This window comes from Rhopilema esculentum, chromosome 12, assembly GCF_057945365.1.
Source record: "Rhopilema esculentum isolate cy_ngs chromosome 12, ASM5794536v1, whole genome shotgun sequence".
NCBI lineage: Eukaryota > Metazoa > Cnidaria > Scyphozoa > Rhizostomeae > Rhizostomatidae > Rhopilema > Rhopilema esculentum.
In genome coordinates, this window is record NC_142826.1 from 4,247,118 (window position 1) to 4,273,452 (window position 26,335).

At 34.8% G+C, this 26,335-nt stretch overlaps 1 protein-coding gene across 4 annotated transcripts; it reads right to left on the reverse strand.

The window, feature by feature from the left end:
* Positions 1 to 25,814, reverse strand: LOC135681342 (cone-rod homeobox protein). Of its 4 annotated transcripts, XM_089111803.1 has the most exons (9): positions 25,687 to 25,814; positions 24,116 to 24,228; positions 23,137 to 23,249; positions 22,256 to 22,328; positions 20,076 to 20,152; positions 19,087 to 19,204; positions 7,276 to 7,381; positions 2,684 to 2,835; positions 1 to 1,092 (listed from the first exon to the last, which is right to left on the reverse strand). In XM_089111803.1, exons 7-9 carry the CDS (start codon positions 7,361 to 7,363, stop codon positions 664 to 666), a joined length of 669 nt encoding a protein of 222 aa, XP_088967929.1. In that variant the 5' UTR covers positions 7,364 to 7,381; positions 19,087 to 19,204; positions 20,076 to 20,152; positions 22,256 to 22,328; positions 23,137 to 23,249; positions 24,116 to 24,228; positions 25,687 to 25,814; the 3' UTR covers positions 1 to 663. The 4 variants fall into 4 exon arrangements, with proteins under 4 accessions (XP_088967929.1, XP_065051839.1, XP_065051838.1 ...); XM_065195767.2 differs by lacking the exon at positions 25,687 to 25,814 and having other exon boundaries at positions 24,116 to 24,230; XM_065195766.2 differs by lacking the exons at positions 19,087 to 19,204; positions 20,076 to 20,152; positions 22,256 to 22,328; ... (1 more) ...; positions 24,116 to 24,228; positions 25,687 to 25,814 and adding an exon at positions 13,722 to 14,247.
* Between the last annotated feature and the right edge of the window lie 521 nt (positions 25,815 to 26,335).

A 26,335-nucleotide genomic window follows, 5' to 3' on the forward strand; every position in this document is an offset into this window, starting at 1 on the left:
TCCTAGTTGTGGCAATACGTCATAAGCAACAACGATGAAGCAAACTAGCCGTATCAATTAATGTACAATAAATACAAAATGTACATAGGTTTCCTAAGTTGAATGAGAAATGCATTTACTTTCCTACAGCCTAAAAATATTTCACGGACGGGTAAAAATAAGAAATTCTCGTGTGGCCACGCTAAATCTCAGGTTTTATGACGACATAGAAAACCTCGCTCTAGATGGAAGAATGTGGGGCACTTTTCCGATATGTTAAAAGCAGATTTTTATAAATCTCCTGTTTGCCGAAATAGCAATATGATTGCTCCCTGATTAACAAACACAGGTTTTTTTTTCTGTAAATTGTACCATATTAGACATTGAGTTCGATAAAAATAATATATGACGAAAACTAGCAGGGCATGTCGAAGTACTGACAAACCGGAAAGCCAGCCTCTTAACTGGTCAATATGTACTAAGATTGATACAAAAGAAGATAGGGTTATTACAATTGCTATAATAGCTGAACAGCTACCCATAAAAATGGCCTGACACAGTAGCAATTGGGAGGCTATTCGTATTACTATTAAACAACCACCTGATATCTTACCCATCCTTTTAAAAAAGTAATAATAAATTACTTGTAAATCAATCTATATACAATTATTAAACGCTAAAATATTACATACTAGCTCCATAATACTCGGGTGATAGTGTCTCTCCGTTGTAATAGGAGCCCGTAGGTCCACTTTCCGGATAATAATAGTTTCTTTCTGATGTATGCACATTACTTTGCCAGAAGGGCGCACCAGGTGAATGTCCTGAGAGTTGTGATGCGAATTCACGAGAATATAATCGCTGATGATCTGGATCGGTCGCAGCACTGTATGGCGGTTTGAAAAGCTGAGTATGCATTGCAGATGGAGGCCTAGGGAATCCTTGGTAGCCTGCTGGCGGTCCCCAGTAGGCGCTCTGGTGATGGAGTTGCTGTGGCATTACTCCGTTCATTCCATTGGGCCTAAATTGGTACGGATTCTGCTTCTTCTCCTTGCTTGGGTTCTTTTTGTTCATTATTTGACGATATTTAGCTCTTCTGTTCTTGAACCAGATCTGTTTAAAGGCATTAAAATACATATTAATAGGTGTTTGCAACAAATGGGAACTGATCGCATATTGAAGAAAATATTATGAGAGCTTTATTTGGAATAAAAATCCTGAAATATTTCGAACAATAAACCAGGAAGCTAAAATTGAAATTTTGCCAAATATAATAACAGAATATTGAATTCCTTGACGTCAATTTTTTCAAACAAAGCTCAATTTTGCTTGGAATTGAATTTAGTCGGTAAAAATGAATGAAATGAAAAAATCTGTAAAAACAAAGCAATGGAGATTATGATACTGTTAAAAAAATTCTCGAAAGCTATTAATTTTTTAGCATCGATACGAAAAAAAAATTGTTCATTGATTATTAATAAATTGAATTAAAAAGAAGTACAATGTCAGCTTAAGGAAACAGAGTCAAGCTGATTAATTTTCACAATCCTTTAAATTATAGCAAAGTATTTGTTGGACTCGCGGGTTTATGAATATCACAAAACACACAAGCAACATTTGCAAACATTTAGACATGTTTCAACATTTAGAAAAACTGCTAAGTATTTTCGCCGTCACTAGCTACTACTGTACATGCACATCCTCCACCTTTTCAAATACACTACTTGGTTTACAATTTAGGACTTAAATTCTGTTGAAATCGAGTTTGGAGTATCAATACCTTCTTTGGATGCAAAAATCAATGCGATGCGTGTCTTTGTTTTCCTCGTTTGAAGACAAAACAAACACGCTTATTTACAACAAGGGCACTTTTTTCTACTTTTTGGATATCCGAAGATACAGAGATAATCCACTGTTTATTCCGGTTTTAGAATTCACAAATAAAATAACTCAAATTCTTCTTTGGAACCCCATTTAGCACTGAAAATTCGGAGCATAGGAGTACAAGACTAAAATAATCGCAGCTCTCTGCGGCACGTAATCTCTTTTTAATCGCAACGTTTTATCTAGCCTAATCTAATTTAAAGTATTCATATACTTTGTTCTATTAAGCGATCCACTTTATTAAAGCCAGCACATGATCTAAAAGACCAAATTCTCGTTTTTAACAGGTCAAATTTAGGGCATGGCGGCATTGTTAGTTCTCTTGCCATGAAGTTTCATAAATTTGATTAGTAATGGGTAAATCGTCTTAGTTTTTATATTTTCATAGAAATCTGAGCAAAATTGTGGTCGAAAGTGATTTGAAAATGAAGTATTGACCCAGAAATGTGATTTTCTTTATCGTCCATTCCCAGCTTAACTTATTCATTCTGAAAGAACAAATGCCACTCATGTGATGATGGTAATAATATACCTCTTAGTATCTAAATTATAACTCTACTTCAAAATAACTAATGGCTAACATAAATTACTAAGACATTATCGTAATCTTTGTTAGTTTTTTTCTCCTTAAATGAATAATTTCCAGTTTTTATTGTATCAATAAGTAGTCTTTTCTTTGAACTGAAGTTTAAATAAAACACCTTTGTATAAAAATGTGTAGTCCATGATGGCTTTAGAGGAGACTCGTACATTAACCCCTTCATTCAACTCTACCAGAAAGTTTAGGACACGTCAGATCATAAAAGAGACAACAGCTCACCTGAACACGTGACTCCGGTAATCCAATTTTATTGGCCACTTCTTCTCGCATGAAAATATCTGGGTAATGGGTTTTCGAAAACAGGGTTTCAAGTAACTCTAACTGGACTTTGGTGAATGTTGTTCGTTCTCGTCTATGCTTTCTTGGCACACCTTAAGAGATGAAACGAATAAATTTACGCAACAATTACAAGGTTGATTCAGGTTTTCTGGAGAAAAAACTCCAAATTTTAAAGTCCATTACGAAAATAAATGGGCAAATAAGAAAAATGAAATTTAAAAAAAAGTGATACATAAGTTTAGTCATGCCTTGATGTGTAGAACTGTAAGTTTTAAGGCTTTCACTCTAAGCATTACGCTTAATGCGATTGTCAGGCTAAATCGGTACAGTTCTGTCTATATGCCAACGAGCAATATACGACAGGTCAGTGAGCTTCTTCAGTAAGTCAAAATAATCAATAGGGCTAGTTATAAATAAAATGTATCTAATCTTTAATAATGAGTAAAAGTCAACTTTCAATAATGATTATACAAGAAACTTGAAGGTTAAAGAAGACTGTGTAACTGTGTAAGTGAAGTGTAACTGTGAAAACACCAGTATTAAATGCATCAAATCAAATAAATAACGGTATCATTTAAGCATAAAAAACGTATTTCATTTCTCTATTGCTTTTCCTAGGTTTCAGAAACAGACGAAATAACATTAGCGTGAAATTATTGGAAAATTGAAAATGTCAGTTATTAGCATCTAAAAGGATTTCTTTCTGCAACTGAATCATTTGTTGGTTTATCAAGCCACCAGAGATACATCTTCATACCAGGCTATTATATATCAGCGTTGTGCAAAAACGGAAAATAGAAGGAACTCTTGATGCACACCTGGATTAAAAGCCAAATTATGGGGCAAAGTTATCCACTTTGGGTAGATTTCTGAAAAAAGTTTACAATTTTAATGAAAGAAGTCTAGCTGAGATGAAATATACTTGATATTTTAGCACTGCTTACTTCCCAAAAGTCAGCGGCATTTGACACCATTTTGCGTGAAGAAGAGACTAATAATTAAAAGACAACAGTTTTTCTTTTCGGCTAAAAAATCAATTGAACTGCCCATATCACTGCACGCTGTATCAACGTGATGTCAAGCGCCATTTTTTGATTTCATAAAACAAACAGTCATTCTTCATTTTCGGATGTTTTATTTTACATTGGCATAATATCAAACAGAGCATACATTGGTGACCTAGGACATAAATATTGAATTCATCCTTTTGTCCGGCTTTCACAACTCTTATTATGGAGTAAGTCAATGCCTATATCAGTGTTGATTACAGAAAGATAATAAAGCGACAGAAAGTGTAAGTGTAATGAAAACTCTGTTATCTTATGCTGCATGCTCGTGTTTTTAGAAGTCATCAAGATTTCAAAACAATCTTTGTAAGAAATGCCTACAGGAGACAATCAAATTGTGTCGCAAACAAAAAATCTCAATTTTCGCTAAGATTTTTACAACGCAAGCTAAACATTTTGATAGATATGCCCTTCTCTTCTATGAAATAAAACAAGGAATGACCAAGCACCTGTCTATCAGCCTTCTGCACACAAACATGACGATATCAAAACATGTGAAAGGCCTTTGCATAGCAAGAACGATTGTCTTTTTAAGTCATTAGCTATATTTTTATCAAATATCTCTGCGTAACGTGTAAGAATTACTAAGAAATTTCTGGCTAACAACGGAATGAAAGTTTCATTTCACGACTAAAGAAACACATCAAAGGTGATCTTGCGACATGACGGTAAAGAGAGTGATGCAAATTTTTTAAAGCAATCTTCACACAAGTAAATCCTGCAGCTTCGTCCCTGGCAGTTAAGAAACGTTTGCTAATGGCAACAGCCCTTTTCTACTGGCATTAACCCTTTTCTAATGGCATTAACCCTTTTCTAATGGCAACAACCCTTTTGCATAAACCTTTTCCTAATGGCAACAACCCTTTTCTAATGGCATTAACCCTTTTCTAATGGCAACAACCTTTTTCTAATGGCAGAAACGTCTTTTCTAATGGCAGAAACGTCTTTTCTAATGGCAGAAACGTCTTTTCTAATGGCAAGAACCTTTTTCTAATGGCAAAACCCCTTTTCTAATGGCAAAAATCCCTTTTCTCATGGCAACAACCCCTTTTCTAATGGCAACAATCCTTTCCTAATGGCAACAGCCACTTTTATAATGGGAACAGTCATTTTTCTCGTAGTAACACAGTCAACTTTCTATAAATACGGTCTATGATATACGAGTTCTTTGCTGGCCTATATAAACATGCACGATGTTTTGATTTTCAAAAAAGGATTCCGGAAAGAGAAAGCGCCTAAACGTAAACTTACTAAATTAGCTGTCGTTTCTAGACCACATCTTACAAGACCGTAAATTGTTTTTTAATGGCTCATGAACCATACTCATCATAATGTACCAAAGCATTGTGCGCCATTTTCTCAAACAGAATTGCAATTATTTCATCATTATATTATGAAATGTCTACTCCTTGTTTCATTGGAAATGCATCATATAACAGTGGCTTCAAAACAACATAAACAATGTTAGGACAAACAGCAAGGCAGTTAAGGACACAGTGCTCGACTGAGCTTCTAGCCGCCTCAGGCGAATTGGTTGCTGCTGGTTTCTTTACAGTTTCCGAACAACAAAAGGGAATCATCAATCAGATGGATTAAAGCAGGCTTAACATTATCACATTGCTTTCATTCAATCTCTGTTAGATCCTCTCACATCCATCACTATTTCTACTCTCTATTCTCAATCAATGTTAAGTAGATATTACTAAGTTTCGGCTTTATCGGCTTAAGAAATTACTATAAGAATATGCATCAAACAATGTAGCCAAAGGTATCACCCATCCAGAAACAAACATTTCTTAATTTGTTGTCCATATTAATTCTTTTTCTAAGCTGTGAAAGAAAATCTATCCGATATGATACAATAAAATGACAATTTTATCAGTTTTAATGGATGTCTGGATGTTAAATCGGCGGAAATGATATATGCAAAATTATCTTATACATTCATATGTATGTAAAGAAAAAGACTTTTTGAAAATAGAAACAACAGAAAATAAGTCCTAAGCTAAAATCTAGCATACTTTTTTCTTAGTGAGCAAGCTGTATTTGAAAGGCAAGATAAAAGCTGTTTATACAGGTGAAAAATAGTGATTGCTCAATCCTTTTGTTATCCTGCACATTTTCAAGTTGCATCTCAGACCTAGTTCGCACTTTTGCTATAGATGACTTGAAAAACAATATTCCTAGACTGGAGAAAGCAGCCACTTTGCATTATATGTCCCACTAAGTAGGGCATATTCATGCGTGAAAACAAGGTATACATCTTCTTAAATACCCTAAAGAAATTGATGCAATACACATTTCTTTCTCATTGATTATCTGAAGCTATATCATTCTCTATGATTTTGATTTTAACTATTCGCGTTCTACACTTTATTTAGTGTAAAATCTTCCGGCTGCTATCTAGAAATCAGTTCGCAATTTCACAGCTAACAGCAAATCGCGGTTTCGATCCAAACTTAATTAATCCTATCCTCCTTGGCTGGCAACCAACTATATGGAAAAATACCTCTTGAAAGTTAGTGCCCAGAACACTTAAGTTAATGAAGCTAGACTCTCTTCTTGCCTGGGACACTTTCTTGGTTGATATTTACGGACGTCAGGTAATAACATTCAAAAGATACGTTGCCTCAAAATTTTGCGCGTCCAAATCCCAGAACATAAATTCCTTTTTCACATTTGAAATCCAACCACTATTCATTCATCATTGTTTAAAACTGATGAGATTGTTTAACTGAAGTTCTTCAGGAAACGAGATATATTAATCATTAATCTAAAACTTTCTAGAATTTCCTTGCCTCAGTGTCTCCTTGACATGTTCCTGATCACTTGGAGGCAATTATTAATGGCTAAAACTTGATGATCCATACACAACAATATTAAGCACCGCAAGACCAATTAAGACTTGACAGCCATGACAAAATTCAAGCTATTATACAAAGACGGTAATTCTTATTTTTGACAACTTTGATTTGGTCATAATTTGATTTGACATTATATCAAAATTGCTACTTAAGAAATCTTTTCAATTATGGTTTACAGTGTTAATTTTGAGATTTTGGTTTCCAGAAAAAATCAAAACATTTTAAAAAAGGAAAATGTTATCTCCTTCATTGTAGTTATCTGTATCACTTTCTTTAGTTGCAGGTATTTCTGAAATATTCTAAATAAAGAAACTTCTCAAAAAGAAAAAGTAAGTTTTCACGAATCAAAATACCTTTGAACCAATCTCAATCTGTATAGAGAGGTAGCGTTATGTATTTATGGCTTACCAAAGAAGCAAGCCGTGACTTTTTCTATACGAAAAATTAGAAGCAAATACCCATCTTCTTTTTGACTCTTTTCAAAATAGAACAGTCAACAATGATTTAATATATATATATATATAACTAGAGAGCTTTAAGTAAGTATTTACAATCTAAGAATAGGTCACCTTCAAGAATGTTTTTCTAAAACTTGACTTACCGCATCCAGAAGAAATCGAAGAGGGAGTCCCTTGTGGTGTCAGCGTGGGTATCTCGAAAGGCATGACGGGACAGAAGACTCCAGACATGTTATTTGTACGACGTTTCTGAGAAAATGAAAATTATCTCGATAAAGAAAGTATGTTGAGACCTTATGCAAAAAGAGATTTCGTAATATAATGATGTTTATATTCTATAGCCATTCACTAACATGTATTTACATATTTTTGTTATATAAACGCGGCTCCACTCTCAAGTAAAAGCAAAGAAAAATAGCTGAAGGGCAACTTAACCAACAGTAAACAGGCCAGAGTAATGTATGACGCGCAATTTTCATTGATACGAACTAAAAAGAGATATGTCATTCTGTAGGGTTGGGGATACACGAGGGTCGGTGGATGAGATGGGAGAAATTCACTCTACCGGCTGCTATACACTTCAAAGTGCTTAAAAGAAGAAACAAATATACTGCACAGAAGAGTTTTGGAAATGTATTAAAAATGAAAATGACGCTCCTTTGCTCACAGTGCCCACTTCAGAGTGGGATTAGGCAAACATTATTCTGTGTTAAAGACATCGAGAACCGGTTTTGACTTCAACACAGAAATACCTCTGCTGAACACCTTCTTGATGACTAGTACTTGTGAATCTCTTGGAAAGAGGGCTTCTTAGATTGCAAATTTTTGTACAGAAAACCAATAACTGCATAATAGGTATTATTTTATCTAAACTCTTGCTTAGGTTTGAAAACATAACTAAAGATGTCTAAAACAAAGTATGATAGAGCTTAACGACGACATAGAAAAACAGAGACTTAATTTCTGTAAATGGATATTTTATCACAATAAACATTATTTTCAAAACGTTTATCAAAGTCAGGCAGCGTTGTTTAAAAACCCTCTCAAATGATAGTTTAAGACACTCCTGTTATAAAGTGTCATACTAATGTTTAGCACTAAACAAGTAGAAAGTGGCTGTTCACAGGCCCATCGGAACCGGGGGGCTGGAGCCCCCCAATAATTATCAAACTGTAGTATGTTTCCTTTATAACGGTATACTGGATGAGAAAGAAAACAATGGACAGTCCCCCCCCCCCCCCAAAATGAATTTCTTTCCGACGGAACTGGTTCAAAAGTTAAGATAATGCATCATTTTTGGCTAACTAAAGTGGCTAGTTAGTTTTGGCTAGTTAGATTGGCTAACTCTTTACTATGGAAGATGTCCCTTATGGTATACAAACTAAGCATCATTAGCACATAGGGAAGCAGTTTGATTTAAATTTTTGATAAGCTTAAGGTTTGATATTCCCAAAATTGCCGCAAAGCCGTCCTGTTAGGGCATTAGGGCACAAAATTAGGGCATTAGGAGACTAGAGTCCTTTGCCCTAATAACCGCCTCTTCTTGTAGTCAGCTCGCGGGTCTTTCTACCCTGAAACTGCCCATTGTATTTTCCATCAAATAGCTTTTGAGGTTTAGCACTTACGACTCAGGATATTGGATACCGTGCCCCACCTTGGAAATAATTCCATCATACTTTAAATAAAACGTCGTATAAAAAAACTATGAAACTGCAAAAAAACTAAAAAAAGGCAAAAAATCTTTTGTGATCTTAAATAAGGCGCAATTTATACAATGATCAGTATTAAACGGCGATATATTCTCACAACCGCAGAAAGAAATTGAAATGACAGCAACAATTAAATATCATAAAAAGAACTGCTTTTAAAAAATTCACCAAACATTTTTGTTAAACTTCTTAATTAATGAGGACTTTTCATCATATTGTAGAGTGATTTTCTTTTCTTTCAATAATTTCATTTTTCAAAAATGTCCACTCAGATACAAACGATAATGAAAGTTTGTCAACTTTGGTGAATCGATGCCTTTCAAAAAAGGTTTGCAGTCTAATGTCTGGCAGACGGTAAAATTTGACATTTCCTTTCGTTGTTTCGGTCAAAATTACGTATTTTTTTAATTTCTACAGTGCTTTTAGCTTCTTTTTCATTAGATAATGTTTTAGTGGTGATAAAGTATTGTTTTTAATTAAGTTCGGCTTTACAATTCCATAAATAAATTCCTTCAATAAGAATCCCCAGAAACAAAAGAAAACACTCATAATTTAAAGGTTATCGGCTGTTTCCAAGAAAAGATTTAAAATTTTTAACCAGAACAGCAATCCTTTTATCTGTGAAAAAGTTACTCGTGAGTTGTAACAATTCAATGAAATTCCATCTATAAAATCAAAACCCCTGGAATCATGGGTATACCTGGCGTGTCCACTCTCTCATTCAGAGGTGTACCCAAGCTCTTCCGGAAAACCTCTAAGAAAATTGTTTTTTCCTCAAAACTAGAACATTGAAACTCAGAAAAAAGAGTACTTTTTGTAATTTGGAAAAAATCAGTGTTTTTCAACCAAGGCCAAGATTCAACCAAGACTCTTTGGAAGAAGCACATCCTCAGTTTGATTCGATTCAATGCAACATTGCGAAGAAAAGACATAATTATGTATGAGGTCACTTGCAACTTAATCATAAAAATTTTGGTACTTTTGTTTCACAATGTTTTTTTTCTACTTATCACCCTTCCAGAAAAGCCTATAAACATATAAAAATATAAATCACATTACTAAACTTCAGCAATCTTAAATGAGTACAGTTTCAGATAAATAATGTGACAGAATCATAGTGTAGCAGAGCAGGAACTCCTGTTCACTTGCTGTTTTTTACAAAGTTTATCATCAACTAGTTTTATATTTCAGTGAAAATAGTATCAAAAGTTCACATATAAGTCAGAGAAAAGGGGTCTTTTTTAGATCTTTCTGATGCGCTCGGGTACACTACTCAATGAGATAAACCGATGAGAAGATGAGCCAAATTAGCACTTTTACTATTGATCAAGCAAACAACTAGGGATACAAACAATCAAACACAACTAATGGAGTCACCAAACAGGTTGCGTATATCGACAATTACCTAACATCGCTCAATATTATCATATACAACTTAACGTAACTGAAGATCTCAATTTTGAACTTCAATTTTTGTTTATGATCAGCAAGCAGGGAAAAGGTACAAGAGATCCATCCAACTTCGAAGCAGAGAAACTTCGAGCTAGAAGGTTTGTCCTGCAGACAAATTATAAAAAAGCGTTTCTATTGAAACATTTGAGGTTGTTTTACATGAGAAGCAAACAGAAAGCCCGGAGGTGAGCATTTTAAGCCGTGTTTGCAAGACGAGTTCTATACAGACTGTCTTAGACTTGAGCTGGCATAACAGAAGGGACAGGTGATCATAGTCACTCCAAAGATGGCAAAAGAGTTTTCACTGAGTACAAAATCACTACTTCTAACAGGCATAAAATTTCCCATTTTATATCATTATAAAAGCTGATTGGCAAACATAAACTGTTTAAGGAGCCAATAAGTCTGCACCATAGAATGGTTTGTACTCCTTGGCAAAGTTTTTGGACACCTACACTGAAATTTTACGATCAAATCGGTTTTCATCCACTCACCCATTTAATTGCCGCTTATTGCCAAGTTACGCAAACTGTGTAAGAGACATTTATCAAGTTACAAGGATTTTGTTTAAAGTACCAAAGAAATTTTGGATAAAATACTCTCATATCAGTCGAATTGAAAGCAATTCAAACAAATTTTCCATTGAACTTTAGCTGACCTCTTCTTATCAACAAATCTTGATAAGAGCTGTTCTGATGGTATGAGCAGTAAGACTTTGGCTGGTTGTAAACTTTAGAGCGTGCCGAACGTCAGTACAGTAAATCAAACCAAAAACATGGAAAATCATTGGCAAATAATACATCATTTCTGAATAGAAACAAATACGGAATAAACAGAATAAGGCAGCAGCAGTCCCTTTACAAAAGTTCAAAATAAACTCAATTTACTGACGCCCTCCCCTTTTAAATTATGCGATTGCCTGCACTTTTCTGCAGATATGTACAAAGGGGTTTTGCTTAACTCTTTAACATATGGGTTTGAGGCAACAAAAATCCCCCTGAATATGGCACATTCAAAAGGTTTTGCCTTGTTTTGTTTGTTTCAAGAAGCCAGGCCCTATTCTAAGAAAAGTCTGGCCAGCGCCATTCCCACGAATTATAGGCAGCAACTTTTGATTTTACATGAGGTGGCACAAAATTTAATCAATCTCGACAAGTGAACACTAGAAAAGTATCTTGATCAAAAATCTCGACTTTTGAAAGCTAATTTTGGTTTATCTCTTCTCATATGGAGAAACTGTTCTTCATTTTGGCTTTTTTAAAGAGTTTTCGGGGATTGCCGAGCCCCCTCCTGAAAATTTCCAAGGGCACAAAGCACTTATGTAGGTGGCGGCTATGCTCTGAACAATAAGAGTGGAGATTTCAAGCATCATCAGGCGCCAGATTTGGCAAAGTAGCTCTCGCCATTTAAAATTTTTATATTGCAAAATTTGCAAGAAAAACCTTCAAGATTATTTTTAAATCAGTGCTCAATAACTGTTATGGTTTCTGTTTTCTCAAGGTTGATTGAAAACCTTCCATTTCACAAGTTTTTACAAATAAAACATGTCCATTCACTAGGTTTGCGGGCAATGTCATGCACATAATAGAAATATTTTATGTTTTAAAATAGCTCCGCTATTCGTATTGTAAGTCTACTATGTTTCAAAATAGCTCCTCGTTTTGTATAGCAAGTATACAAATACTTGATAGATAAATTTTCACATTCTTGAGCAAAGAGAAGTAACATTGTACACGCTCGCATTGATGTGATGTGCTACTGAGGGTGTTTAAAGCTCGGAAGTCTTCTTGGCTGCCTAAACTCGAAGAATGGCTGACTAATATTTCAACTCTCTAGCAAAAGATGAAAATAAACACAAAAATGGAGAATAATAAATGATGCTTTTCTTGCCATGAAGATAGATCAAGAATTTTTTAGGCTGTTTTATATTTTGATAGGAATTGATTATCATGTGGATAAAACGTTATTTTTGTACACTTGATTTTTAAGTTGATTGCATTTTAGAAATTAAACATCAAATATACACCTTGACAGTTGGAAAAGACGGAAATAAAACGGCCGTTCAAAACACTCAAACAATCGCACGGAAAAACGTTTTTATTGCGAGCTTGTGCCTTTTCATGCCAGTCCAAGTGAAAGCTGATGAAAACCCACGCCTGTCAGAAGCCAAGTCCCCTTTGCAAGCACTACACGAAAGGAATGAATTTGCTATGCGGAGAGTGCTTTTGGTGCTTCTTTGGGTCTAATACTTGGAAGTTAAGTTACAAAATACAAATGGATTGATTAGTTGTAACCAGGCTTAAATTATTGAAAAGATTCCGCGAAAACAAACAGACAATTTGGCAACAACAAGCCATTAGTCTTTTCCAGTCAAGCACTTTTCCAGACAGAATACTATCCTGACAACAATCCTTTTTGGGATGAGTCAACTTTATTTCAATTTTACAAGTAAAGCAGTGACACTACCATGAACAATATAAATACAATAAAGCGTTTCAGTGTTCTGTAACTCATGCAAAAAGAAATAATTTTTCAGTGCACCCATAAACGCCGCATCTGTTCAGGCATACATACAATTCAACTAATAAATCTAAAAAATATAGAAAATTTTGCATGAAATGACGTCTTATCCCGCAACAAATTAGTATTCCATTTACAAGCATAACTTAATTATCATCGCTATGATGTAAAACTCTTTGACGATGTCTAACAATTCCGATAGACTGGAGAAATGTGAAACGTGGTTAAGAAGAGAAAAATATTTCAGCAAAAACTTTTTAAAATCGGACGATTTTAGATGGTAGTCAAAGTTGGCAAAAATCTAAAAAGACATTTATCATACACTTTTAGAAGGAAAACAGATCAATATTTCTGTGAGAAAAACATTCATTTTCAGTCTACGTCATTCAGCAATCGAGGCATTGGGTTACGGTATTAACTTTTGGCATAATAATTGTTCCTCGTTCTGAATGCTATGTTTCTTAATGCAACAAAAAATCTACTTATTAATAGAGAGAGAGCTTATCGTGAACACAGATGTAGTGCAGCTGCATTGGAGGTTCCTGGAGACCATTCTGTAGCCAATATCAGACGAAATTATAGGCAGTATCATCTTAACAGTGTTAACAGTGCTCACTAAAGAAGATTTACTATCGGTTTCTTGCTAATAATTTTGTTGCTAAGATAAATCATTAAACTCGAATCACACAGGCACAAGAGATTGTAGCATAAGCTATGGTTATACAATAGATAAATTTATCTGTGATGGAATTGAAGTTCTTACCAGCTTAAAAAGCGCTAAGATTGATTCTTTTAAGATTACTAATCCGTGCTAATCTTACTAGCAACCCAAGAAGATACATCAAACTCCCCATTTAGTGCTCTCTGTTCCGTCTACAACATACTGAGAATCAAGTGGTGTCACTCACCAATTTTTATGATTTTCTCTTAATTTTACCACGACCTTTTCACTCCAGATGTGTACGACCAGACGGTCAGCGGCGAGTCCTTGATCGTCGAATGCTACGATATATTCTGATATATGGCAATTAAGTTCACAAAAGGGCCGCGGTTAAAAGAGCTATGCAGCATCATTTCATCAAATTGTGTGTCCCACTGTTTAAGACAGTTACTCAAACGGCAAAGATTTCATTGGCCGAACAATACAAAGACAATGAAGCGGCGTAACAGAGAGAGAAGATCTAATTGAACCTACTCCCATCCCATGCTGCCGACATCGCCTCTCTGTCGTATTTATTGTGTACTGTTTTCAAAGACAAAACAAAGGAATCTCCCATGATCAAGTCTACCGATTCAATAAGGTCTTTCTTGTTCAAGGGCTATGACTGTGTGGTCATTTATGAGCCTGCGTTCCTACGCAGTACTCGTATAAACAAGTCGATGTCGTGTTTGTGATCTCCTGGTACTAATCAGTTGCGATTTTGATTCCAGGAGAATCGAATAAATTCCATGTCGAGTGGACCTTTCTCGAACACAGTACTTTTAGAGCACTTGCAGAGCTTATGGAGCCAGCTCAGCAAGTTTCACGAGAGGCAGCGTTTTCACGAGATCTTTTGTTGCCTTGACAATACAATAAACGTCAAAGATGGCGCATTTGGATGGACTAATTTGCATCTCTCTTTTGGGAATTAATTTCAATACAGTTTAATTCCATTGCGGAGACTTGTTTTTCGCAATTAGAGGGCTTAAATTTGAAAAGTGAAGTCGACAAGAGATAAGAAAAATGCTTCTGTAATCCATATAAATTGATATTCCGACAATAAAGCAATAAAATCAATTCAAAGTAGATACAGTGTATAGGAAGCAAATTACATAGTGCTCCTGTGCGTTTTGTCTGGAGTTGTACCTACCCGTTATGTCTCGTTGCTCATTGTCTTTTATTAGCTTTACAACAGATTCTAGATGTTATCAGTGATGGTCTATTTGTAGTGTCTGAATGAGGAACAACCAATACACGGGCTTACCATAGAATTATCTAATTTGTGTCGCTTCTGCAACAAACTGGAAAAAAGCCAACATCTAATAAAAAAATTGATGTGCCAAGATTTCTTTCCTCTCTATTATTTCATCTTTCAAAACATTGTATTTTAGAATCAGATAAGATAAAGAATCGCTGAAGTTTTCTAAATCGTGCCTAGGAAGATATTCATCCAATGCAAACAGGAAAATAGGCCAAAAAGTATTCTTGTTTGCTTCTTTACCATTCTCCCAACATTACTCTAACTTTAAACTTTTCATAGATCGCTTTTTAATGATTTGCTTCTACGTCTTGGCAAGGAGCTTAATCCTCCAATAAACGTGCTTCAATAGTAATTGTTGCTCCCTACTTTCCTGTGAAACGCTTGCCAATTCGCTTCCTAAAGAAATTTGAAGAATGGAAAATCTTTTTGGCAATACAGTGAAATCTTCATTGAAGGGAAACCGGAGGAACTAGCGTAGCTGTCCGTTGTATGAGACGTCCGCTGTCCGGAAATAACTCGTACAGGACTTTGACAGCAGGAATAAACTTTGGAACAAAATCATTAAGGTTGACTTCTATGAGGCGAAAATCGCTGGCGAAGAAATCTAGGCATGCGCAGTTTTTATTTTTGATTTTGCAACAAATTCGCAAGAAGGTGAAAAGAGTTCTACTTTTTTGCGGTGAAATATTTCGCAGCAGCTGATAGCCAATCATTTCATGGTAAATTTGCTTGATTTATGAAAAAACATTCTATAAACATTCGCAATGCGTGATGTCCTGAAAATCAGCGCCTTAACTTTTAGTTTTGGGTAACATCCCAATAGAATTTCGCAGAAAATTCGCTCTCTCGTGGAAACCAAAAGAGACCTTTGAAACGAATTCGTAGCGAATTCGGTGCAAAATTCACCTCGAAAAAATCAGCCTGTCTGTTACTAGATATTCATTAGAAAAAATCTTAATGATAAAAAGATAAAAATGCTCCACTTTACGGAATTTTTCCAAGTGTATTTTTTAACTTCAAAAACTGCAGGACAAATCCCTAAACCCTGGATGCATCACGCCGTTTGTTTATCATAACAAGCCTTCTTCCATCTGCAAACCAAGTCGAGCTTCGCATGCTGCCAAGGTTACTCGTCCAATTCTAAAGTCATCAACGTTGATGGCCGACTCATGGAGCCCAGAAAATGCGTCGATGACTTTGTTTTCAATAGAAAATTACGCGAAAATGTTCCAAAGGAATGCAAAAATAGTTGAACATTTTGTGTGGCCCCAGGTCTTCGAGCAGTAATAGGTTGGTCGTCAAACGAAAGTGAAGAAAAGTTGGAAAAAAACAGCAGAAACGTATTGCGCGGGTGGCAATTAATAAGCTCGACTTCATTGAAATATATGCCAAACAATTTATTGCTTTGAACACAATTAAATTATTGATCTATTCACGATGATAATGTTACATAAGCATCAGCTGATTGCGTCATTTGCGACGTCATTGTATAGACATGGCGACAAGATTTCTTGCGGACCTTTTGCATACAAGTATGCTATGTCCTAGGCCAAAGCAAGCTGAAAACTTGAATATAGAGAGGAACTTCCAATTTGTTTTTGGACGATTTTTAACAACAATTTTATCAGAGATTCTTTTAAATATTTAATCATCTCTTAAGCAATGTTTGCTTATATTTTACCTTTCCATTGGATGTTACCAAGTTGCACGACATGATATGATGCAGAACAACCAGTATCTCAAATCTGTGATACCACTCTACAAAGGTTGCCAAAGCGAAAACAATTATCCTTGCAGAACAACTATATCCCCCCTACATTTTACTTTTAAAAATGTTCCATAGAATTTTGTATTTTTCTTGTTGGTCTGAGAATTATATCTAAAATATATATCCGACAATAAAGACTGTATTTCGAAAAAAATTTAGTTGCATACGATTTTTGTAATCAAATTGACTGTATACTCAGGTAAGAAAGCAAGAGCATTCCTCGCAGACAGAAAATTAGCTTTTAAAAATTGTATTGACAGTGCAAAAGGTTTGAAGAAGGATTTGAGTTACAAGACCGCAAAATTACCATTCAAAATGAACATTCTCGAGGTAGAAGTTGTAACAAAAATCTTTTCAGATATTCCCGCAAAGGATAAAGAAGCACATTTTAGTCTGCATGAGCTACCTTTGCTTTTAATATAAACAAACATAACTCGTTACAATAAAATTGAGTTGATTGGAACTGAAATAAGACCTTTGAAAAGGGAATAGAAATAAGATATTTAAGAGAAAATCATGTCACACAGATAATTTAGACAAGCAGCCATACTCACAAAAACGTCTAAATCAATGAAAATATTTAAATTTTTTCTTAAGGAACTAATTTTTGAAGCATTTCTAAAAATTTAGAACTATAAGTTCATAAAAATTCTTGACTCTTTGATTCAGCGATCGATTAGCCGTGTCACTTGGCTCAAAACTTCTTATTTTTTCATTATTCGCCCTAAATCACCTTAGTTTAAAAAAATGGGCGAATGGAACGTCAATACCACCTTTCATTCGATATGACTTAATGTTATAACACGGCATTAAGATTTACGGTTAACACTTAAATATGATGTAACGCACTTTAAAATGAGCTTCAAATAGCAACCGTCTGCATGACGTAGAAGCACAGGTATTTCTGTACCGTTCGATTCCATCTATTCCTGACGAAATTAAACATTTCACCAGCTTTAGTGACCTATTCCTCCATATCGTAAATTCTCAGCGTTTTTCGTGATTAATGAATTTAGTTGAGGGAATGAATCAACTGTTTATTTAAACTGTTCTTTGGCGTCTTCTAAAAAGAAGAGGCGAAAGCTACTGGGCGTGTTAGTTGGGAAATCCGATGCAGAAACAGTTGGGGAATTGAATTTTCCCAAAGAAAAATCACAGTTAATTTGCATTCAAATTTGGTTCAGACAAAATGGGATGCGACAACTTGAACACGGGTTTAACCTTTTAATTCTAGCTAAGTCGCACGTCCATAGAAAGCAGGCAAGTTGATCTCTACATCGGATAACTACCAATCATGTAATCCATAATTAGCAAGCGAGATTTGATGCAATAGTGTGAATAATTTTTCACAATCTCCTAAAATTATTTTGGTAAGCAATGTGTTGATACGTTTAAACGGAGAATTAGCCTTGATACTTAATGAAGCTAGGCCGTTTTCAATTGCGTTGACCCTTGCAAATCCACCTAACTTGAGGTGCTTGCAATCAAGTCGCCAATTATCATTATTTCTTTTGTCGGTAGCTTTACAGATTTCTCTGTAGCTCCAAGCTAATGGACTTAAATACTGCAGATGTAATACGAGTACAAAGGCGTGATTTGTCGCCTTCAAAAGCTTTCCTTTTTCCTTGCCTAATCCAGTTTTCATGTACTATTGAACAACTTGGATATCCTAAATTCCCGTTCAGAGCAATCGAATGCAGACTAAACAGATTCTAGTTTTGATAAACAAACCTCCCAAAGGATTCTATTGCTTGTCGGTTCTGCCTGCGCGCCGCTGTTTTTCTCTCATGATATCAAAGCTAATTTCTACCAAAACAATAACGATCAATGATAAAATTAATTAATTCATTTTGAGCTTGGAGCGCCTCTTTTAACTTTCTGTGATGATTGTCATGACAGTACTAGACTGCTGAGCTTAGTGTTATCAATATCATCTGATATAAAAGTGATGTTCATCATCCACATGATTGACAAGTGCCGAATGAATCGGCAAATGTCATAATTTATGTAGAAAATTCCTTTTCAAAATTAACAGTTACTTTAAATCTAAGATGAACATTTCTTGTGTTATAGAGGGAGCATCTTTTAAGTAGACATGTTTAAGCTCTCATTTATAAAGAGTAAATGTGATTAAGAAAAAAGCTAAAACATTGAATAGAGCTGCAAAAATGCAAGTCTAATTGACAATTTCTGCGGAATTAACAGACAATTTTAGAAAACTAGATCTGCAAAAATTGGTAGATCAAGAATTTAAACCCTTGATTCCTAGTTCCTATTTAATTGGAATATTGAAATACAAGGTTCAACAGTTCTTGGGATTTCAAAATAAATTTTCAGAAAGAAACATCAAAGTCTGCGCCTAATAAGACATTTTGAAATGGTAAATATTTTTGAAATGGGAAATTCAACAACCCTTTCATTCAACAGCCCAGTGAAATTTCTCTCATAAACCTGAAGAAAAATCTCATCATCTTGCTTACATCTCGCCAAAACATACTATAGAATACTGCATAAAAGGACATAAACAATAAAATTCAAACTTACCTTCTATTTGTATGTCATCAGTTAATGAATATTGAACAAACCCACGGGAAGACAAATGCTTCGAGAATTCTTTTGAACAGTAGCATGGCCTTTTTCATATTTCAGAGATCCAATATTTCTGCAGTAAAGTTGAACTTTTTTTAGCAAGTCTTTTTTAAAGGTAAAGCCTCTTAAAAAGTAGAAAGAAAATACATGCTAATTTGGTTGAGTTGTAAGGTGTCTTTGTTGATTTATTTCAACTTATGAAAGCAACCTTCTAATTTAACTGAGTTAAGTTTAAGATCCAATTTCAGCGCTGTCACAATTTAGAAGGGAAAGGTCTGGGTTTCCCTCCTTTTTACCAATAGAGTACCGAAGTGTGACGTCATCAAATATCATTTTTAGAGTTCTTATATTTGACGACATAATCTGAAAGAACGGCATAAAATACCTCTCAATATGCAAAATTAGTTAGATATGTTCCAAAGTCGATGAGATATGGCCAATGAAAGGTTTCAAGTTTGCTAACGGATTACTGTTATTCTGGCCTGGTTCATAAAGTTATGAGCCAAGACCAAATAACAGAGGTTCGAGGGGGCAAGAGCCTGTGCTCATGTGGCCATATCTCAGCAAATTTGTAACAAAATCAACTGATTTTGCAAATTTAGGGGTATTTCATGATGCTTTTTCAGGATATGAGATCAAAATTCAAAAAGTCTATTTGTGACATCAACACTTCCTTAATCTATTCCTTACTTGCCTAATATGATCATATTGTCGCGAACAACAAAATTTTCTCGTAGAAATAACCGTAGAAGATTGACAAATATATACAAAACATAACTTGTTTTTCATTTCGAATTGAGATTTTTATGCACTCGCCCTATTGATTATTTCTTTTTACATTTTCTACATGTTATACAAAACAATACTTCAATTCAATATTCCGAACAATAATCTATATAAGAGGCAAAATATTGAAGTAACAACTGATAATAACTTCACAATACTTTTTGTTACATGATTTGCTGTATAATTGCAATCAATATTTTGATATAGAAACTGCCACTCAATGCATCGATACTTTCTGCAGAGAAAATAACGATTATAAAAAAAATAATTGAATAAGAAGAAAAAAATCTCTAAGCCAAACGGTAATATTCTGAAATCACATTTGGTAGCTGGCTTTCTGCAAATATTTGAACCTCCATTAAAGGGCGCGTCCCAACAACATTAATTTTGTCCCAAAATTTATTTCCTATTATTGAGGGCATGACCAAAAAATCTCCCAATAAGAGACATCCCTCTATAGTTGCCTGATGATCGCAGTAAGCGTGAAACTCAGGGTTGCAACTTAGAGTCGTGTTGTTCTATACACTGAAGCGTGTACAGTTCTGCCTATACTGCATCGAACACTTTAAGACAGGTCGGCAAAATAGTGATATTCATTCTCTCTGCTGTTGATAGTAAATGTTACTTTTACATCACATAGAGATGGCACTTTCTATTACATTTAGCTGTTGGTTTTGGCGCACATGTTTTTGCTAAATATTTCGTAAGTCTAATGTCAATGCAAACACGATTAGAAAGAGACACAAAAGGAATTCGATACTCGCAAACCACCTTAAAATCTTAAGTTCGTGTTTACTCACTGCTTTCACTGGCAGATGTCAGTTTATGTATCAAATTGAATTAGCAGAGTATTAACAACATGTACTTGGCGAGTCAACATTGGCCTTCATCCAATGGAGTTTCTGAGCAACAACCTACATTCTACATAAAAGAGTTTATTAGATTTCAACAAATCAAGCCGAAAAGTCGTGTTTCACTAAAGCAATAAACTGGTTTACTTCAAACTGGAACCGTATTTCAAAATAAGATCAAGAGGCCAAGGACTTTGGCCTGAGGCAGTGAAGCGTTACAATAAAAAGATTTTTACAAATCAAAGATATATAAAATATTGGGCGAAGTTTGAGTAAATTACACATGCCTTTGTTTATAAAAGCAAAACTTTACAGAAATCGAAGGAAGGTTTAGACATTTTGGAAGATTACCATACACTAGTATACAAAATGATTTACATACACTAGTTTCGTCACGCCGTATCAAGATGAACTTGTTGTTGCTCAAAATAAATCATAAACCGAAATATAATTCATTTGAAATGAAACGATTAAATTATAAATTAAAAAGCTAAATTCCGCTACATCCTGAGATATTTGACCAAACCACTGGACCAAACCACTAGAAACTGTCATTAAGCTACCGGATAATTATCTTGTTCCTTAATAAATTTACATTCAGATTTTGTAAATATTCTACATAAACTACATTTTCATATTTATGCAAAGTATTTATATTCGAATTCGTATTTTTCCTACCCAAAGGCAATAGAGGTCCGGTGTAAAACACCACCATAAATCTCGCGTTTTACGATAACCTCCTTAGAGAAGAATAAAGTAAAACTCCTTAAATTTTCTGTATTTTAAACTCCTCATGAAACATTAACAGAAAATTTATTGAAATGAATTAAAACTGCTGGCATTGCAAGGAAATAATTTTTTGCAAATAGTCGATAGAACATCAAACTGTATTGCATCAACAATCAACCGGGCATCGCTTACAAATGATTACGTCACATTTCATTTTGAAAAAGAACTTCTTATCCTTTGTGGCAACCAGGTCAAATAAAGCTTTATACTACATGTTTATTTTTGATTAAACTTTGCTAATTTTCTGATTTTTTTCAGCAAAAAGTTCGTTCTCGGCATCGAGAGTGCAAGCTGGTCAGAGTACGTTCTTAATTTTAAGCTTTAATTTTGTCCCAATTAATTTTTTTCATGGAGCTTGTGTTGACACATTGCATAGTCTGCTATATTTCTGTGAATTTTAAATAAAGGGAATTTAGAAAATCTGATACACACAGATTTTTCATGAATTCAATTTACTTAGAAGGTAGTCTTAGAAAGCAGCGACATTACAAAGAAATTAAAATGAAAGATTGAAACTTTGCAATGATTCTCCCAGAAAGATTTCAGTATAAACATTTTTTTAAAGAGAAAGGTTTTGAATATACCTAGACATTGGTCAATATCAACATCCCTTATCAAAATATCGCATACTCAGAATTATTGACATTCGTCTTTCGGAACCAAAAGAAAGAGGCTGTCAACCCCAAAAAGATACTTACACAAAAATAGACCTTCTTGTGTCTGTGTAACAATACTTTTGTTCAATCGATGAAGAAAGTTCACCAGCAGCATCTAAATATTGGTGAGAATTACAAATGCACACAAAAACAAGGTTTCCAGTTGAATAAGGTGTTAAAATTGCTGTTATTTTATGTTTTCTAGCAGAGGTTTAGAAACAATAACACTTTGGAATATTTATCAGTCCGTGGGATTCTTTAAAGAAAATTATTCAAATTCCTTGAGAAATTGGAGTACTAAAGGAAGAAAGAAATAATTCTCTGCTCTAGAAATATATAGCTACAACAACAAAAGGCTCAATAAAAGTTGCTTATCAATTCATATGCTTTATCTTTAAAAACACCAACTTCAGAATCAGAAACATCATTTGCTTTGCAGCCCTTGTGTTTCTGAGTAATATTATCAAAATAAGTCTTGCGGATTAAAAGAAATTGATTTTCTTAATTGAAGCATATTTAATGTTGTCATATTAAGGAGCGAATATCCTATTTAAAGAAGAAATGAAACTATGTATTAACTAAATCAATATCCAAATATAAAGGCCGAATGATTGCGTATTATGTAAAAACGAAGCTGATCTTATTAAGAACCGGGTATGGAATTAAATCAGGTTTGCGTTCCTACGCAGATATGTCACTCAGTGTATTCAGTGAATATTAATGCGTTTAAGGTTGCAAAAAGGTTAATATATTGAAACACTCTTTATAAAGCGCTGAACAGCTGGGCATAAATCGCCAGCCGTATAATGAAATGCCAGGATGCCCTGTTCAGAACTTAAGCTAATCCATGAAACATCAGCTGAAAGGGAGATTATTACATAATTTATTAAGATTGGTATCAGTGAGCACACGTTCAGTAGTACCTTCACAGTGCGAAACCGAGGCTGAACAAAGCACCTCAAGTCGGTATTATCCAGTGGTAGACTAAACAACGCAGCCATAAGAGACCACGAGCCAGTTTCGGTACGGATATTTTCTAGAATGAAAATTTGACAGCATTAGCTTTTATGAAGCTAAAATGAGATAGATGACCTAAGTTGATCTAGAACTACATTGAACATCATCTTCCGGCTTGCCATGGATTCCTAGGCTAAGAAGGATCTGGGAAGCATTCACACGAGGCTTAGAACAGATACACAATTGGGCAGAGGCAAAGGAGAAGCGTATGTTTTAGTGTCACTAACTGCTAAGAGTTTAATTAGCTTTGCATTAATTTGTGGAATTCCACCGGAATCATCAACATAAATGGAAGACAAAAGATTTTAATTTCCCACGAAATAATGGACTTAAAATATACTTGAAATAATTACATAAAACAATATTTCTCGTCATAATCATTTGCTTGACAGCGCTTTGAATTCACGTCTCGTGATCCGAGGCTCCTGCGCAAAAATCTACATGGCTCCGCGGTCTGCATCTGTTGCACTCTAATTGTCTTTGCGACTTAGCGGAAGAACGGCACGCTGCAAGGACATTATGGGGTCGCCTTGCAGCCAGTAATGCAGTCGCAAAAGTAAATGGGATATTAAGGCTTTTTAGGAATTTCTGAAACTATTTATGCCGTCTAACCATATTTTAAGTTGGTGCATAAGAAAGCATTTTAAGAATTGCTCTCATTTCGTAATCTCTTCAATAAAATCTTGTTTACAATGCATCAATGTTGTCTCGATGGCGCTTATCTTGCAGACATAATGGAAATACTGTAAATTTGGCATCTATTAAATTTTATAAAGTTACTTTTCCCCCGATCAGGTCATGGCGATTCTTTTCAAACATAGCACAATAAAAACCTCAGCAAATTCATTAAAATCGTCAGCTACTATTCCTACCAATATTACTTACCCAGCATAAAGCAAACTGAGACATCGCCAAATTATTTAAATCAAACACGTAATTCTCCTTTTCATCTTCAATACAGTGATGTGTATTAAGATCTAGCAATTCCATCAGAAGATCTAGAAATGAGCAGTCATAATTAATTTGTTTACGTGGGTTAAAAAGTGGCAGCCTCGAGATGGCTGATGTGGACCTGTATATAATAAAAACTCCACGAATTGTACAAAAAAGTCTGATTTCTCCAATGTTATAAGAGAGAGAAAGTTGACCTTTGAAATATTACTGATATATCGTTAGGTTTTCGTTTGTTCATCTTTATCACAAAATCATGGGCGGGTATTCTGCAATGGAGACTCTGGATGGGTACATGGACAATGTTAGTGGCAGTTGTTGGTTTTTTTGGTCACTTCGTGTTGTTATGCAGTGTCGGCTGTTTTTGCCTGGCATCAAATATGAAAGGTCAAAGCCCAAAACTTTGGATGTCACCAGGTCGACAACCGTAGTGACGAGCAATGAGAACAAAACAAACTTATGTAACAAACTTATGTGCAACAACCCAACCCCTGGCTTTGTTTCTTTGTTTTTCTGCGGAAGGCTTTTAGGTATTGGGTATTAGGGCTTAGAGATTGTCCGGAGAAAAGAGGGACAATTTTCTAGATTTTGGCTTTTCGATTTGCCAACATCCTTTGGTAGTAATATATATCGTGAAATTTAGCTTTTCGTTTTTCCCTGTGGTAGTCATTATCTTTTGCTCACCTATATACTGTCCTTGTAACCTTATAAAGAAGATTTGTATGTGACGTCTAAGGTAGTTTCCATTCGTAAGACATCTAGGCATAAATTTAGCTTGTTTCATTGTTAAATGTTTTCCTAGCCAATGGCAACGAAAACATTGTCAACATTTGTTTAACCCTAATGCCAATTTCCAATACCATACACGTACTTTTACAAGCAAACCCTCGTAGAAGCGACCTAATATCAAAATTTTGTTAAAAAACTGTAAGCAGTTCAAAATTTTCGAAATACAAGTACATATTGCTACGAAAACCACCTAACGAAGCTAGATGGAAGGTGCTATAACTTGACAATTACAGTTCATTTAAATGAAAAGAAATCATATTTTCGTAATTGACCTTGATACATTTAGCAGCAGTTCTGTTGAAGTGGGTCAAGTGGATTCTAGCGGTTTATCATTTTTTTTTGGGATTTCGCTAGGTGTTCCAAAGAATCTTGGCAAGCTCTCTTTTCAATAACGTTTAATATATATGCATCGAAATAAATTCTTCTTCTCGTTTAGGTTCTTTGTCGGTCGCCGAATCCTATTGCGGTGTTTCTGCCATAAATATGAACGTGACCTCACACCATTACTGATGTATCATGCTTGCCTTAATATGCCAGCCCAAATTTGCTGGATGTTATTGAAAATAAAATATCAATTAAACATATTGAAAACTAGCAATATGCTTAAGTTTACTTTTATGTTTTCAATTTTATGTATGCAAAACCTTGCAAATGACAATTAACAGTTGACAAAACCTTAGAGATCTGAAAATCTATACACTTTTAAAACATTATACCTTATAATGAATGCACATCTTAGCCAAACTTTGAAGGAAGTTTGAACAGAACCAAAAAACCTGCTTATTCTGCCATTGAACGTTGCACCAGAAGTTTCAGATCTTCCACCAAAAGCAACTGAAAAGAGGGTTCATATGAGAATTGTCGATGAAATTCTTTATCTAAAAAATTTTGCGTCCTTTCTGTTGGTTTTAACGGTGCGGCGGTCAAATTTCTTTGCTCTAAATCTTTCGGGTATACGGACAATTCGGGTATACGGACATTTGTACTTTAATTTCCAAATGGGTCATAATTCTACCGCACCCCTCCAAGAATAGTCTAGGTTTTTTTCGATGCAGTCAAAAACTTACCAGGACAGTTAGATATCTAACAATAGATGAAATCTATCGTTCAACAATATAGCCGTTCTATCAACACAGAAATAAAATCAAATTGACAGTAATGACAGCAAGTAGCATAAATAAAAGTATTGCTGCAGAAATAATGCTGAAATATGCTCGGAAGCATTTATGGGCTTGAAAGGTTGCCCTTTTAAGTATTGATTGGCTTCTACTTAAATATTGCTATGATCACATACGGAGGGTCAAACAACTGCTGAAATCGAATAGAGGGTTCTTCGCAAGACTAAGAAAATCACTCAAAAAAAGT